General features: G+C 40.6%; 1 protein-coding gene across 1 annotated transcript in view; it reads left to right on the forward strand.

Annotated features, from left to right (window-relative positions):
* The window catches only part of LOC139719244 (A disintegrin and metalloproteinase with thrombospondin motifs 6-like), a 152,617-nt gene that overhangs the window by 105,265 nt on the left and 30,482 nt on the right, over positions 1-16,870 (forward strand). The window contains exon 7 of the mRNA XM_071630673.1: positions 15,185-15,228. Within this exon, the coding sequence (XP_071486774.1) occupies positions 15,185-15,228 (44 nt within the window). The remainder of the gene's footprint in view (positions 1-15,184; positions 15,229-16,870) is intronic.

Below are 16,870 nucleotides of genomic sequence, written 5' to 3' on the forward strand. Positions count from 1 at the left end.
ATGATTAGTGAAGTATGTTTGCCAGCATAGAAATAATGCAATATTTCTTTAAGTATAATGCCTTCTGGATATGATATTTGTTTATATTTCAACCCATAAAGTCCCAGAAACCACAGTTCTGAGGATTAGTCTTACATATTTTTATGATACATTTTACCATTCATTGGTAGCATTTCATATAGCAGAATAACAAATATTTCTTTCATTTCAAAACTCATTTTGTTCATAATCATATCATCATTTGTCATAGTTGCATTTTAAATAACCTTCGATTTGCTTGTTCTAACATAGATTCACAAATTGGCAACCCCTTCTAGAAGATCCAAATTCCAATTTTTATGTGATAGATTGGCAAATTTTTGTAAGTATCTTTCATATTTGTGCAGATTCAATGAACTTAAGTAGTTCTGTCTTTATCATTCTCTGATAAAAGATACGCAGTATGATTCAGACTAGGTGCCGATTAAAGGCCCGGTACGGTTTATATGCTATGCAATGGGAGGGCTGGCCCGACTCATAGTCATGAATCCCCTTAACGAATTGCATATAAATAGCCTTAATCACTGATCTGTATGTAATCATCTACATAGCCAAAGAATCTTGATTGGGGTGGAGCATTCCCATGAACCCCAGTGGGCAGGGAATGGAGATCAATTCAATCAGTCCTCGATCCCTTCTCTCCCCACACTACCAGGGGCCTGTTGCATAAAACTTACCATTGAATTTCAATGGTAAGTACCGTCAAAATTAGGCGTTCACAGCCAATCAGCATCAAGGATTATAAAATTTACCGCTAATTTGAAGACTTACCACTAGAAAGAAGCGGTAAGTCCAGCGGTAAGGGTTTTATGCAACAGGGCCCAGGTCTTCAAGGACAACAAGGTTATCTTTATTTTTTTTTTGCAGCAAAATTTGATGAGCAAGACTTGATGAGTTAATCCCCCCTTCTTTCAGGAGCAAATTTCCATTTTCCCAGCTTGTACTCTGCCCCATGTAGTGTAGAGATCTAGGATTAATATCAGATGCAGTCAGTATGCTTTAGAATGTTTGATTTGTATGATATTTCCTCAGTGAGTAAAATGACCTTGATCTAGGAAGTAAACTCTTGCCCTAATGCTCTACTTTGCTTGATGAGTCAATGTCTTTAGTTACAGGAAATCAAATCATGATTCTGTTTTTTCCGCTCCTTCTTCTTCTTCTTTTTCTTCTTCAACTTCAAAGTCAGGTTAAATGATGCAAGCATTTGTGAATAAAATGTCAGATTGTCCTCAACTTTTCAAGGCCACGATCGAGTACCCCGGAGAATGACGCCATTGGGGTCTGGGGTTGGAACGACCAGCGTTCACACGTCGTACAAAGTTCTTGGAAAAGATTTGGGATTTGGATGTCGAAGTGTGGGCAGAGCCTGTACAGAGCAGGCCTGCCAAGAATGCAGTTCCCAGAAACAGAGATGAGAAGCCAAGAGAGTTACATTGTAGCTCTTAAGGTTCCCTCGGCTGATCGGCATGAGTGAGTTTGATGTGGATTGGCTGCAAGACACGCTTTTCCGCGAAAGATGCAGAGGAGAGTTTTGAGTAAAGTTCTTTAGGAATATGAGTGCGAGCAGCAGAGCATGAAATGCCTTACCCCTCTGACCCTCTTACTCACCCATGCATCTTACAGGTGGAGGACAAGGGGAGGGGGTTCATCTTGTAACATCGAGGAGGTGTGTTCACATCTGGCATGCATGCACTTTCGGACTTGGGGCTCCCAATCGAGTCATCTTTAGAATGCATGAAATATGGCTTGTGTGGTTTAAACTTGTCAAAGCTTAAAAAAAGTGGCATCCAATTTTGAATTGTCTGGTTGAATATCTCGATACGTTCAAATACTTTGGTTGGATTCCTACTGAGTTATCATCGTGAAAGACAAATTGTTACAAAGAAATGAGCTGTGTGAGATCGGGAGCTGCACTTGATATTCCAAGTAAAATGATGTAACCTGTAACCCATACAGGGAGAGTTTGTACTAAGCGTAGTCTCAATAATCAGGTGCAGTTCATAGTATGGTGCAGTTGAGCCCCTTAGACCAATAATCCACATGGGATTGTATTCTCCCCTCCAAGGAAATCTTACTTGCTCCAAGCTGGTTGGCAAAAGGGCCACGCCTTCCTATTTCCTCCTCATCCTGGTTGCCTTGGCAACTGATCCTTCCCATCCCGTCCCTCACTTTTCATATTTATAAGAGTGTGTGTATGTGTGTGTTTTCATTTCTAGTCAGTTTACTTTATCTGCAGTCAGTATTCAAAGGCAACCTGGCATACATATAGGCCATTTTGAGTCAGTTTCCCAGTGAAGTACATTTTAAGGGTAGAATCAAATTGTCCAGGGTGCAAGAATTGCACTTGAGATCTTGAAGAAAATAAGTGAAATATTTTATCATTGGTCTTCATTGGATATTCCAACACGCTGTTGAGCTTAATGGTTTGAGAGTATTGATATGTGTGAGAAGAAAGGTGTAAGGCATCCAAATTTTTGTCTCAAGTCTTGTAATACAGTACTCATCTGGAGATTTTAGATGTTTGTGTTGATATTAATCCAACTCATCCGCCTTATCTAACTCAGACTGTATTCTATCCTCCAGTCATGTGTATTCCTACGTTTTCTTCCTGATCATGTGATCTCCTTTTCATGAACCTTTATTCCTACTGTCACCTTGAGCATCTCCTTCCTCCTTAAACCTCCTCCACTCTGACTTGATAGTCCTCCACCTGACCTTAATCCCCCAATGCACCCCATGAAACCCTATCTCCCTGCCTCGCCCTCTCTCCACCGGGTCTCCTGTGCACCCCAGTTTCCTCTCCCTCTTCTATTCCACTCCACTTCATACTTTACCCCGATTTTGTTCCCCCCGTTCAGACACAAGCCAGTTTATACCAAAACTCGAGAAAGAAACGATGTATAAAGAATCATCGTGTAACGAACAGACCATTCAGAGGCTAATCTCAACCATTATGGAAAATATCGTATAGATGTGCAGTTTCCCATTGCGCATGTTGTCATGGTCATGACGTTGCCTCTAGTGAGAGGAATAGGGTTACCTTTCATGTGCGCTCACATTAAGTCCCGCCCAGTTATACCAGACGCATATGGACATGATGGAATGATGATTCATTATCGGGTTCTAGTTCGAAACGATGCTCTGACCGTTGTTTCGTTATACGTTGTTTCGTTATACGTTGTTTCATTAGTCAGCGTTCAGACATATAAATTTATCATATAGCTATACTGTTTTGGTATAGCTTTACCGTCTTTGTATAATTTTTTTTTTTTGCTTCTGAACACCCTGTTTTTCTCACAAATCCTTTCCCTTCCCTTCCCCCATACTACCCCACAGGAGCCATCTCCCGGTATCGAGTCTGATCTGCCAGAAAGACCTGGCCACCACCCCTGTGTCTCGGCTCCCAGAATTTTTCCCCCCTCTCCGCAGGGGATCGAGATATGGATCAGGTCACATTGGTTTTTATCTGAGACAAGTTTTAGAGCTTTTCCTTCCTCTCCCACAAGGCATGGGGTGGGTTTAGATCTCTGTGGCCGATAGACAAGATCGGGAGGGGGCAGGGGCAGGGGAGTTAGGGGAACATGAAAGAGTCAAGAGGTACGAAAATACAAAAATTTTCTTTCACTCTTGGTTGTTGTTACTCTGTCTTTGCAGTAGGATACTGTTTGATAATGTCATAAAATGTTAGTCAAATTAATGGGATGCCAGGAAATCCTATTAAAAATCATGTCACTGTTAATCTTTGCCTCTTTTAATAGTAGTATTAGCAGTGGTGCAACTTCTCAGCTGTAACCATAGCAACAAAGTAGGGAACTTTATGGGTGTCTGTATTGCCTTAGGTGGGTAGGAATTATCGTTACGATAGATGGGTCAAAATAATACGTGCAAGGAAACGCTCTTGTTAAAAGGAATAAGAATAACCTGAACAGTATCATCGCTAAATGTTGGATGGGCAAACTCAAGAGGGCATCTGCTTTTTCTGTTACCGCGGCAACCATGCAAACTTTGAAGCTGGTTCTGGACAAAACAAGTCATTAGGAGCATATCCTGACGATGTGCACAGCCGAAGAGGCTGTGATGTTCTGCAAAGCCAGACTTCGTGCGGCTGTCTGCCGACTGCCAGCGAGGAAGACACTCGCAAGAAGCTCTTGCAGCCTCTGTCGCAAGCAAACAGCTGAGACACTGCCACTGGCAGGCAAATTATGTGACTGCCCAATTCAAAACCCACAAAAAGTATAACTGAAATGAATTTCCACTCTTCTACTTGACTTAAAAGGGTAATCTCTAAGCTTTCAAATGACATAAAACTTCTTAAGATTGGAATCGTAACCAATTCAAAAATTGATTGAAATGAGAGAGATATAGGAGCTGCAGTTTCATAGAAAAGGGAGAAAAGTGGATTTGTAGAGTAGGGTCACTCAGACATGCTGTGCAGGAGTATTGATGAAATGTATTCTATTTCCAAGTGAAAGCAACACCTCTCTGAAAAAAAGATATGCCAGAAAGATTGCTAATATCTCAATTTAAGTTTTGTTTTTGAGCCGCCAAATTTTGGCAGAAGATAGAGAAAAGATTACTCACCCAGGTATTAAGGATAAACTTCAAAGATTTTTAGTTGGTCAACCCAAGTGACATACATTGGTCCATGATAAAAGAATCCCAATCTGTGACGCTTTATGGGTTTTGAGCTGGGCAGTCACCTATTTGACTGTTTCCAGGCTGCAGAATCGATGCGACCAATTGATCTGAGAAAGTTGCGCAACGTTGCTCAGGTGTGGATAGTCTTAAACATCACTTCAGTCATACAAAGATACAATGGAAAGGCTGGTTGTTGTTTTTTTTTAAATCTTTACTCTTTCCTAAGTAAAGTTCACCAGTCATCCAGGCAACTCATTGGCGCCAATTGGATGGGTGATTCTCTCATGTTTGCTGTTGTGGGTGACACCATATGTTCCCCACAGATGATTATATTAATATGGTTTCTTATTTACCCGGGGCCGGGTCGCCTGAACAGTGTTAGCAGAACCCTGCCATTGTAATCTCATCAGAGCTCTGTCAGTTGCCCTTAACTTTCTGTCTTTCCTTTCTTTTCGTTTCTTTTTTTTTTGGCACCTTGATCGTGAGGGACGCAATTGTGGATGAAGCTGTCTTGTCAAAGCGTATTTGCATCAGACGGAATTTAAAGTCAGTGGTCTTCAATTCAACCCTCTGCTCGCCACATTCATTTCCTGTTCATATACTGTACACACTAAGAAATACGGGTTCGAATTTGAACCCCAAAATTGTCTCTATGCAACCACCCTATACGGTGCAACTTTGCACCCCAATAAGCAATTTGTGCCCTTAGAGGTGCAAGACACTGAATTTTGAACCTACAGGGGTGCGCATTTGCACCCTCAGTTTTGTGCTTATCAAGGGTGCAAACGTGCACCATAAACATTAATACATTGTGAATTGAAAATTTGGACCACGAGTACCAAAGTGTTACTCGTAAGGTCAAACTTACACTCTGATGGATATGTCTGTATCTTTGTAGGTAGGAATATAAACATTAAGATATATAATTTTCTACTTGCATAATAAAAGGTGCAATTGTGCACCCCAGGGTGCTGCTATAGCGACAAATAGGGTGCAAATTTGAACCTTTTTTTTTTAGATATTGTGCATGTGAATTTGTGTACAATTGACTCAGTGGCACAGAAAGGCTTAACCAAATCACACCCAAAGTCAAGATTATCATCAGTATTAAGCAATGGAGTTTTTAGACAGTAGTCTTCAGGGAGTTAGTGAGTCTCAAGCCTTGTCCTATAGGTGCAGTACATGTATAGTTGTGTTGCAAGATAAGATGATGAGAGTGAACGCTACATATTCCCCCCCATGCCTCTTGATTTTTATATCTTTTACAAAAGTTTGCTACTTATTTCTATATTTCTTCTTCATATGAGACAATGTGTCCAGTTGATACCATTTGCTGACTATTGCTAGTCACCTGGGGCAAACCATGAGGGCTTGACATCATCATCACTCATGTTTCTTGTGTGGGTATATTTCCATGAGCCAACCACAATCTTAATTCCATGTTCAATTCAATTCAATTCAATTCATTTATTTTCATACTTCTCATTTATGAACATTACAACAGAAACCAGACAAGTTCTTTTACCTTGTGAACAATGTGCAGAAAACAAACAATATACATGGTGATAACACAGTAATTACATGTAATGATAACTGGTCAAAATCGAAATCGAAATGGGGTTGATCAAAGAGAAGTATGATGGGACCTACATGAAAGCTAGCTTGTTTGGCTGTAAGCCCCGAGTAATCAGTGTTTGTGAAAAAGAAACGGAGAACGGATAGAAGATAAGACCAGAATGATGATGTAAGGTTGCCAAATTTTATGTAATAAAAAATGTTGTTAGAGATTAAAAAATGTTGTTAGAGATTAAGCAAAATGATTTCTGCTATGCTCTTGCAGGCCGTACATACATCTTTAACCTCTATTCTGCTCACCAAAAAGCCCCCTCCCCCCCCCCCCCCCCCCTGCAAAAAAAAAGAAGAGGAACAAGAAAAAATGTTTAGCTGCTCTTGATTTTTTGACTGCACCTGTTTTCCTAGATCAAAAGTCATATTTGGGCATCAAAATCAATTTCCCATGTTCTGTCATTTGGGCTTAGCATTTCCTGTGGGCCAAGTTGAATGATATCCACGAAACACATGTGTTCCCAGACTGGAAAGTAAAAAAGGGGGTAAAAAAAAACAACAAATACAAAATGAAAAGACATGTGATACTTTACAGTGTAATGAAAAAAAAAAGAGAGGTCTGTTTGGAAAGTTAGATACAGTAGTTTCATGTATCCCCCCAGTGGCTAATGAGATTTTGGAAGAACTGAGCAGTCGGGAGAATGTTGCTGGCAAGTCGCGGTTTCGGTGAACTCTCTTGGACAATGCTTATTCTCCCCTCTCAATGTATGAGATAGATCTTCCTTTCTGCATCCATATTCTTTCATGATGTATGTGAAAGAATGGCTTAGTTTTGTTTTGTTTTGTTTTCTGTTTGGGGGGGGGGGGGAGGGGCACAGGGGGATTCAGTTGAATTACATGTTACCACATTTATTCTTCATTATTGCAGTTCAGCTATTGTCTGCATTTTCTGTACCGGAAAAGCAGAGAGATAGCTTTATAATTGTGCCCACTTATTTATTTGAACAAGAACTTGCAGCTCGGTGTGTGCTCTTGCGTGTCATATTATTGCTTGTTTTGATGCTCTCAATCGAAATCGTATGTCTGTTTACCAGTCAAATGGAATGAGAACAAAAAATGAAAATAATTGTTACAAAAGAATGGATAAAATGAAAAGTAAAAGTGGAGTGAAATAGGCTTAACCCAATTTGATACCTTACAACGCTTTTTTTTCTCATATATTTGTGTACCATTCTAGAGGTGGAATGAGGTTGCCTGATGTTTGTTTTGAAACAAATCCATTGATTGTGCTGAGTGTTGCCCACAATGGCATTCGCACCAAGCGAACGGACCGCTGCACAACACCCGCCTACATTCACAGCGCGCCATGCGGAAAAATGCGCTCTTGTGCGAGGATTACCGATTCATAATCCCACTGCAAATATTATCACGTTTCGTGTGGAAACTGTATACGTCGCAGAAAAGGGGGTGGGAGTGGAAAAAAGTTTGATTGTCACATGTGGCATGCCTAAATAAAGCCTTTTGACACATCTGGGAGATTCTTTGATGTTGACGCAGTCAACAGGTGTGATCCTATTTCCGGTGTTGTGTGCTGACGTTGCAACACCTCGACTGGATCCACACTGATACCAATTAGATAATGGCCCGACAGTGACACAGTTGTGAGATATGTACTTAGCTTTGATCGATGAGCCCTATGATAGCAAGACGATAACAAGATGATACCAGAGGAGCCTCTAGCCCAGGTGCTGATCAAGACATCGATGGATGGGATGATGGAGTGATATAGTGATATCTTTGGTGGATATGTGACGGATGCTGGTAAACTAAGCCCCCTCTCTGGTGGTATGAACAGCATCCCTGTCCCTTTTGAGTCCATGTGAGATATGTGACCACTATCACTGTCTCTATTTGAGTCTTGACAAATTGATGACTTTCCAAATTTACCTTCAAATATGATGGAAACTTTCTACGTGTCTGTTTGTTATGATACGGGTAGTCCTTTTGAAGGCAGAATGGTAGTTCCCATTTGTCATGTGTGAACAGGAGTGAATGAGTACGACCGGATGAAAAGACTGCATCATCATGGCGGGGTTATGAATATTTCTTGCTGTCCAGTCGCCATTGAATTCTAGTTCTTTCCCGAAGTAAGTCACGCGTGCCATATCTGTTTGCGTGTGGATAAGGCGAGGTCAATTGTTGAATGGGCTACTAAATTTTGTTGTTATTGTTGTTGTTGTCATTGTGGTTTCATATCTGAATATATATTTTAGAAACTCTGACACAACAAACAGTGCTAGCTTCTTTGGTTAATGGCTGCCATACACATCCCCCAACCAACACACACACTGACACAATTATGCAGCAGTTGGGGTTCTTTGCTGGACTGGATTTGTGAAAGCACTTTTTAGAAGTAGCTCAGAGAAAAGAATGCAAAGTAACCAACAAAAACCAACCAGGCTATTTCAACAGCAAGCCAATATTGTTGAGTGTAGAGTTTTCCTCATCTCCCCAAGAGGTTGGAGGCTTCCTCCACTGCCCTCCACAGTGACTAGCCATCCAGGAAAGTCACCTGCTATATGGGGAGCTGCACCCCAGGACTATCCCCATATTATTTTGTTGCATTCACAAGATGTTCCTAAACTTACAGTTTAATATAGCTGGAAGGTTTTAAACTTCAATGATTAGCCTGTATTATAGTACCATGAAGACGCACTCAAAAGTAAGCTATCTTAATGATTACCCGATGAATAGAACCACAAGATTTCTCTGGGTTTATGCTCTGTCCGCAAGTTGAAGGGGATCTCAACTGGTAGTTTTGCATCGTATGGATGCGATTATCAACGAACTTGAAAGTTCTTACAGTGTGGCCTCTCAGTGAACCCCATTCTCCTGTACATTACGGGTCAACCTCCAGTGCATGTTGTACACTACACGTGTACATATATCGTCGCACATTATTGGGGTTTATTGCTAGTGCTGTGCATATGTGTGGGTTTTTTTTTTCTGGATATGTGGCTTAATCTTTGAATGAAACTCTCTTCGAAAAATTGAATCTTAACCCGTTGAGGACGGTTTGATTTTGCTACAACACACATTTTCCATAGATACCTGCCCGAGTATACTCGGGACTCATCCTCAACGGGTTGAAGATCAAGTGTTGTGCGGATGCGCGATGTAGATTAAACTACAAGCTAATCATCAGAAGTTTGAGACTTCAAAGATTACAAATACCGTATGAACCCAGAGTAACTTACGTACCTGTTCATTTTCTATATACCTCTCCCCCTGACTCTGTTCTTCCACTCAAGTTCGAGTCAATCTCACAGACATTATCCCCATATCCCAGTTCTCCATTATTTCTTCTTCTTCTTCTTCTTCTTCTTCTCCATCTTTTTTTTTTGTGCAAAACCAACCGCAATCTTCTATCACCTCCGTTTTGTCCGTATGTTTCCCCCCTCTTTGTTGGTGCAGAATCACAGCTGTGAATTACTTGCAGATGTAACCATCATGGGGACATCTGAAGCCAGACTCTGCAGTGTCTGGCTGGCTCAGTCCATGGGGGCAGGCTAGCCTTTACTTCAGCCTGAATCCCTTTCTTTTTCTTCTTCTTCTTCTTATGAAAATTTCCGAGTGATTGCAAGTTGACTTAGCCAAACCCTTCTGAAATGGATGATGAGTCCTCATGCCTGATGTTGCTTACTCTCCAAGAAAATACCACAAGAGCAGGAAAAATAAATCGCAATCTTGGATGGCAAATGCCGTAACGACTGAAGAACAACACAAAATAAAAGCGAGATATGTGTGTACATGATGATAAGAATGTGTTGATCAGGAATAGTGCCTTGGAGGGAGACTAGCTCCACAACCCAAAAGGATTTGTCATATTTTGATACAGTCACTGAGGGAAATTACATGCATTAGTGGAGCAAAAGTTTTTCATGGCAAATAACAAAACCTAATCTTATATGCCCCTTATTAACTGTTTTTTCTCCCGTTGTGTGCAAGGGGGAGTTGGAATGTGTTTTTACCAAAAGTGAAACAAGCCTCAATCTAGACAGAGAGAGAGAAAAAAAAAACTCATCTTGTGCCTGCCACAGGTATAACCCTTACATCTGCAGGAAAAGCAATCTGGATGTTACAAAGCCAAGAATGTGTGATTTGTTGGAGAAAACAGACAGACCAAATTATATTGTATTTGTTGTTGTCACTAGAGAGAGAAAAAAAAAGAAAAAGAAAGAAAACGGCAAAACCGAAATACATTTTTTTGCCCACTCCATCAACAGGTGTCGAATCTTTTCAAATCCAAAGTGTTGGATTCCATGAGACTGCCGCAGTCACCAACTCTTTCTCTTTTTTTTTTCATACAAATTTTTGTGCGATCTCAAAGAATTCACAACTTTCACTGATTTACACTTCAGTTGTACCCTACGACATGTCTCCACCTGCCAAGTATTGCATTTTTATTCTGATTCTCCCTTTTTCATGCCAACTTTCCTGTCAATTTCTCCACCCCATTCTTGTTTGCCTCACCCTTTTTTATGCCTCTGCCCAAAGGGTGCCGGAGGCATTATGTCTTCGGGTTGTCCGCCTGTACGTGGGTACGTACGTCGCCATTTGTTTACCCAATAACTTGATTTCCCATTAATTTCAGGGAGTTGTCATGAACACCTTCAAATTTTTCTGCTGATAACTATCGTGATTTTTCTCTCCCGAATGAGTTCCTCTGTTTGTATTTCTTGTTATTGCTCGTTGCTTCATTTCTAGGCAGTCCATTTGTGTTTTGGCGGTCGTTGTGCCCATAGCACCTGACAGATTTGAAACGAGTCTCTCTCTGAGCTTTCCAGGTATTCCTTGTCACTGCAAACAGGAAAGGTATTCATTTATCTCTGAGACATCTGATGCTTTGTCACACTTTGTGTGTTTTCGTAGCCATCACCTGCGGTGATGCTTGCTCACTGCAATGTCAGTCGACTCTCTTCTACTCGATGTGACATGATAATCTTTTTTTTTTTTCACTTTTCTTCTTCATCTCTAGTGTGTTACCCCATCCCTTCTCTTTTATTTGATTAATTGTAGCATGAAAAAGTGAGAAGTCCTCTTGGACAGACAGTTTGCCGGAAATGTTTCACGGTTCGTCACATTCTATTTATTTGGGTAGCCATTACTCGCCATGAAGATTTGCGGCCCGATGTTGTTAATTTCCTTTTTCCGGAAGCTTTTCTCTCCTCTCCGTTTTCTTTTCCTTTACTGACTTGCCACTGCAGTACGTGATTAATTAAGTTGTGACAAAAAAAGGAAATGAAGCTTATCAAATAAACAGCACTTTTTCTTCCAGAACTGTTTGAAAGTTTGCCACATTTGCATGTTTTGATAACCACTACCTGCCCGTCATACTTCGATTAATTTTCTTGCTCTTGCCTTTGACATACAGGTTGGTCCATATTTCTTTCTTTCTTTCTTGTTTCATTGACTTTTTCATGCCTATTTCTTTTCAACAACTTGTCAAATCAGCCCAGGGAAGAAATAAACCTGGACTGAATCGAAAGCTTTTCAAACATCGCTCGGTCTTTGTTTTTGCCTAGACATGACGTGCCTTTAAACCTGCATGGTACAATCCCCCCCCCCCCCCCCAAGTGTATCATCCTCTGTCTGGGGATTTTCTCATCTTCGTTATGACTACTTCTTTCTCCCAAAGGACTTTCGGATGACTCTTTTATGAGTTGGTAGATGACAAAATATACAATCCCCTGTAGTTCTTTTTTCGACTCCCCCTCCCCCATTCTGAGGAAGGACAGATTTATGCTCACTTGCCAACTTTTTAAAAATTTGTTGTCTGTTTGGAGAAATGCACAGGTCCCTTTGTTGTTTCTGCACCGATATTTTTCCTTTTTTTTTTGTTGCTCTCCTTTAAGAGAGACCACCTTGATGCGCTGGATATAATTTATGTTGATGGCACTTTGTTGACTGGAGATATACAAACAAATAGAACATGCTCATCACTCCAGTCTGGATTCCTCCAAGCAGAAGTACCCCCCACCCCCCCCCCCCCCCCCCCCCCCCTCTAACAGAAGGCCCGTTTACATGTAGACAGAATTATTAGTTTTGGGATTGCAAAACAAAACTTGATTTTATTTGCCACGTCCACACGTTGGCAAAAAATTAGCATAGCTACAAGCAAAGCATTTTCATTCTCGGAACTGCACATGTCCGTAAAGCGATGACTGGAGTGTGACTTGTGTTACCCCAACGAGCTACTACATAGCTCCTTGGTTACCCCCACTTAGGCTTATTTTTTTAGGAAAGTTGATCAAGGTATGGGGTGAAAGACCATTCACACACAAAAATTATCCCAAGGGTTTCAAGCAAAAACACACACAAAAATCAAAGTGGACTAATTTTTACACCGCAAGGCTGATTACAATAGTCAGTGATTGTGTGTGTGTGAGTGTGTGTCTCCACACACAAGAAATACTTAGTTTCGCATGGCATCGCAAAAGTCTATTTGAAAAAATTAAATGTTAGTTGTGGGCTCTGTATGAACAGGGCCAGTTAGTGGTTGATTTGTAGGTAGAGGAATACATGTACCTGTAGCAATAGGTTGCTGAGTAGGTAAAGAACAGTGGACAACGAACTTTCATCATCATCATCCTCCTCTCCCTCCCATGTACGAGGGAGTCGAGAATTTATTGGATTCTCCTGAGATGATGGGACTCCTGCTTCAAAGTCTTTATCCTCAATCCTCTGATCCCTTAAAAGCATGGTAGGTACATTTATTATTCTTGCCACACATCTGGGGGGAAGGGGGGGGGGGGGGAGGAGAGAGGAGGGAGGAGGGAAATTTACACCCCTCAGCCGGATTCAGTCTCACACTTCCTGCTGTAAGTTCCTTGAATTCTCTGAACTTTCGTTCATTCTTTCCTTTTTTTCCCAAAAATCAACAACAAATCTATGTGTGGTATGGACCTGTTAACCCATTGAGGATGGGCTGATTTTGCTACAACACACATTTCGTAAAGACATCTGCCCGAGTGTACTCGGGACTCGTCTTCAACGTGTTAAGTGTAATGTCTGGACCTTTCTGACAAATTTCGCAATTTCTGCAGTGGCGTTTGTGGATGATTTACACGACTATGATGACACTGATGCCAGGAATGCTGATCTTCAAATTCCTGTGTAGTTTTCGGACTAAAATTTATGTGAAGATATGGAGAGTGAGGAAATTTTGCTTGGAATGATATGGCCCACATATTACACAATCATGTTTCCTTCTAGTAGATTCACAAAACCTTTCCCTAGGTAATGTCATATCTACACCTGAAAGTACCAACACGGATATGATAGTGTGGGTGGGCATTAGGTGGACATTCTTCTCATCAGAACAAAATGTAAGAAGACAGTTTTGTTTTATTTTGTACTGTCTTTCATTATGAGAAGAGTGTTTTGTTTTGTTTTGTTTTTGCCTTTTAAATCTGTAGGCCTAATAGTTCAATTGCTTTAAATTGATGAGTTTAAAACCCACTGAGAATGAGCTGATTTTGCTATAACATGCATTCCCCATAGACACCTGTCTGTGTATACTCAGTACTAGTCTTCAACCTGAATGTTGATGAGTGATTGGCTGTTTAATATACCATATCACAGAGCAGAAAGAAAATGATCCTTTTCTGTGGTCAACGAGTTGAGTCTGTATCACTTTTTCACATTGTGTGAAAGCCATAATGGATACAGATTTTTAACCAAAAACTTTGCACATTCCAATAAGATGAACAACATAATGATTTTCACCATGCTTGAGGTGTGTTCTGAGTGCAAGTTTTATCTCAACTTGAGAGAAAAGTTTTATCTCTCCTGAGAGATGTCTCAAGGTGTGTCAGGCTTGAGTGCGCAAAGGGTTATACCAGTCCAATTCGACCTTGAGATGCCTTGAAGGACGTGGAGGCAGGGTGGTCGACCCAGAGTTTATCTTCTTTATGCCTCCGGGTGTTGTCTGGACAGGGTATCCCCTTCCCATCATGCCTCAGTGCAAACTGATGCTGCTGGTATTCAGCCCTCGGGGTGTTGAGGTGAGGGGAGGAGTGTTGTGGGGAGGGGCAGAGAAATTTACATCACAGAAATATTTGAAAGTTCAACTGTCAAGCATCAATGTAAATATGTCTTTGAATGTGTGTTCCTATTTGGCAGTCAGGTGATTGGGTAATAACTTAAAGGACCATGTACCTGTGTGTTTGAGGAGAAGGTCTTGGTTAATTTCATATCTTGCCTTCTCTGTATGAGTACCCTGCAATAGTTTATAATGTGAGCATAGCACAGCAACACAAGGAAATATGGGAGAATGTCACAAAGTATGCAGGTCTCAAACTTGTTACTATGATATGTGAAGTCAATTATCATACTCCATGCCTTCTAGGGGAGTAACGTCACATGCTCTTTTGATATGTTCTACGAGTACGATCAATGTAAAAATAATGGAAAGAATTACATGGGGAATAGCAACCAAAACTTCCCAAATGGATTTCACTTTCTCTGTTGATGCATTTTGGAGAGTTACAAATTATGATTCTATGATAGTATGTTTTGTGTGTTGATGTTGGTGGTGGTTTTTTGTATTTCAGGTCTTTGATGACACTTTTTGCTGTCGAACATGGTGGCCTAGAATTGCCCAGCTGATGTCAAGATCTCAGAATTCCTTCCTCTTCTTGTTGTTATTTGTTTCAGTTGACAAAAATAATCATAAAATATGATGAGAGAAAGAAAAAATCCTCAACGGACGTGAAAGCATCTTTAGTGCAATACAGCACATGTACACATAATATTTGGATTTTATCTCAAATTATCATTTTAGTAATACAATATTTAAAATGTTCTTCATATCATAATAATCTATCACTAATTTCCTCCGTGTTTAATTTTCGTCTTTTCTCCCTTCTTTTCTTGGCAGGCAAGATCTGTGCATTCGATACAACCAGCCTTGCGGGACAATAGGTGAGTCATACATCAAGTCTTTTTTATTTCTCTTCCCCTGTGGAACACTCTTTAAGGATGAGAAGAACACTCCTTTCTGGAGAGTTTCTTAGTGTGACAGAGTTATTGAACATCAAATATATCAAAATTGGCAGGATGTTGCACATTTCCTAAAAAGTTAAACCTTCTTTTTTAGTTAGGTAAATTTTAATTAATGATTTGTTTGAACAAAATCAGTAATATTCCAAACAGTGAACAGGAAATCAATTATGAAAAATGATGAATTTGATCAGCAGAATCCATAGAAACATTAAACATTTGGTATCCCTCACCCCACCCCAAATGAGAGTGAGCAAACTTGATCGCCCTCTCAACAGGTGAATTAGCAGTGGATAAATGTCATTTGTTAATAACTCGTTGGTTGATAAGCTGGAAAAAGCTGGAAGGAAATGTATCGGAACTTGATGTATTTGAGAATGCGTTGATGGTGAATCTGTACCATGGATGATGAATGATGGTTCATCGAAGTCTGGGGGCCGCTTCTTGATTGTGGAAATATCACAGATTGATCACATCATGCCCTGATAACTTCCTGAATGTCGCTGGAGTGTTCTGCATTTAGCATATCGATGTTCCTCCGAGATTCCCTCAAGTGATCATCAGCGTCTGCAGGAAAAGAGACAACAACCACGGGACAGCTTCCCTCCCACTTATCGTTACCATGGTTACAGACCGGTCCCGCGCATAACAAATAACATCTCACAGAATTCAAAAGAGTGGATGTATGAAATGGCGTTAATGAATGCCGATAATCAAGGGTGATTCTTCCCTAGTGGGGAATTAACTGAAATCATGCATCCTTCCCCACCCCCATCCCTGCTTCATACTTTGCTTTAAAGGGATCGTGTAGTTTTGGTTGAGACTTAACTTCAGGTTTTTATCATTTTTTGGTGAGATAGTGAGAAACCGCTTCTGAAATACGAAAGAGCATGTAATTCCATGAGGATTTCAACATTTATTTGATGAGAATTGATTTTGAAATGGCTGAGACATCCAAAACAGAGTGATCCTGATAAAGTGTGGGACCCACATTTTATTACGATCGTTTTGTTTTACTTTGTTTTTGGATGTTTCATCTATTCCAAACCCGATTTTCATCAAATAAACCTCGAATTCCTCTTAAAATGGTATGCTCTGTACTATTTCATAAGTGTTTTCGTGGTATCTCGCAAAAAAGTTAAAGCCCAATTTTCATCCCCACCAGTACTGTACCATCCCTTTAACTTTTGTGGGCATTTAGCCCCCAGCGGTTCTGACTATATCCAACCACCTAGTCCTGTGCAGGAGATTTCAGTTCGGCCAAGAGCAGTCTCAGCACAAGTTGCCGTCCTCATCTCCTCCTGTGAGATGGCGTGAAATGAAATTATAGCACCTCCAAAGGTGCATTCACGTGATCTTCATGTATCACTGATTGTCGAAGGATGCAACCGTGCACGTGGCTGACTGTTGTTCGTACATGACGTGTCCAAAGTTCAAGTCTGCGATGGCCGCTGTAGTTTCATAGTGGAGAAAACAAAATGCTTAAATCCACAAGTCAAAGCTTCAAATAAAAAGTTAGGTGATATGCTCTAACTAATCAATTTTGCCGTTTTGGGAATGTAGT

The sequence above is a fragment of the Diadema antillarum genome, unplaced genomic scaffold (assembly GCF_040938485.1).
Source record: "Diadema antillarum isolate AM-2024a unplaced genomic scaffold, OU_Dant_1.0 scf00000107, whole genome shotgun sequence".
Classification (NCBI taxonomy): Eukaryota; Metazoa; Echinodermata; class Echinoidea; order Diadematoida; family Diadematidae; genus Diadema; species Diadema antillarum.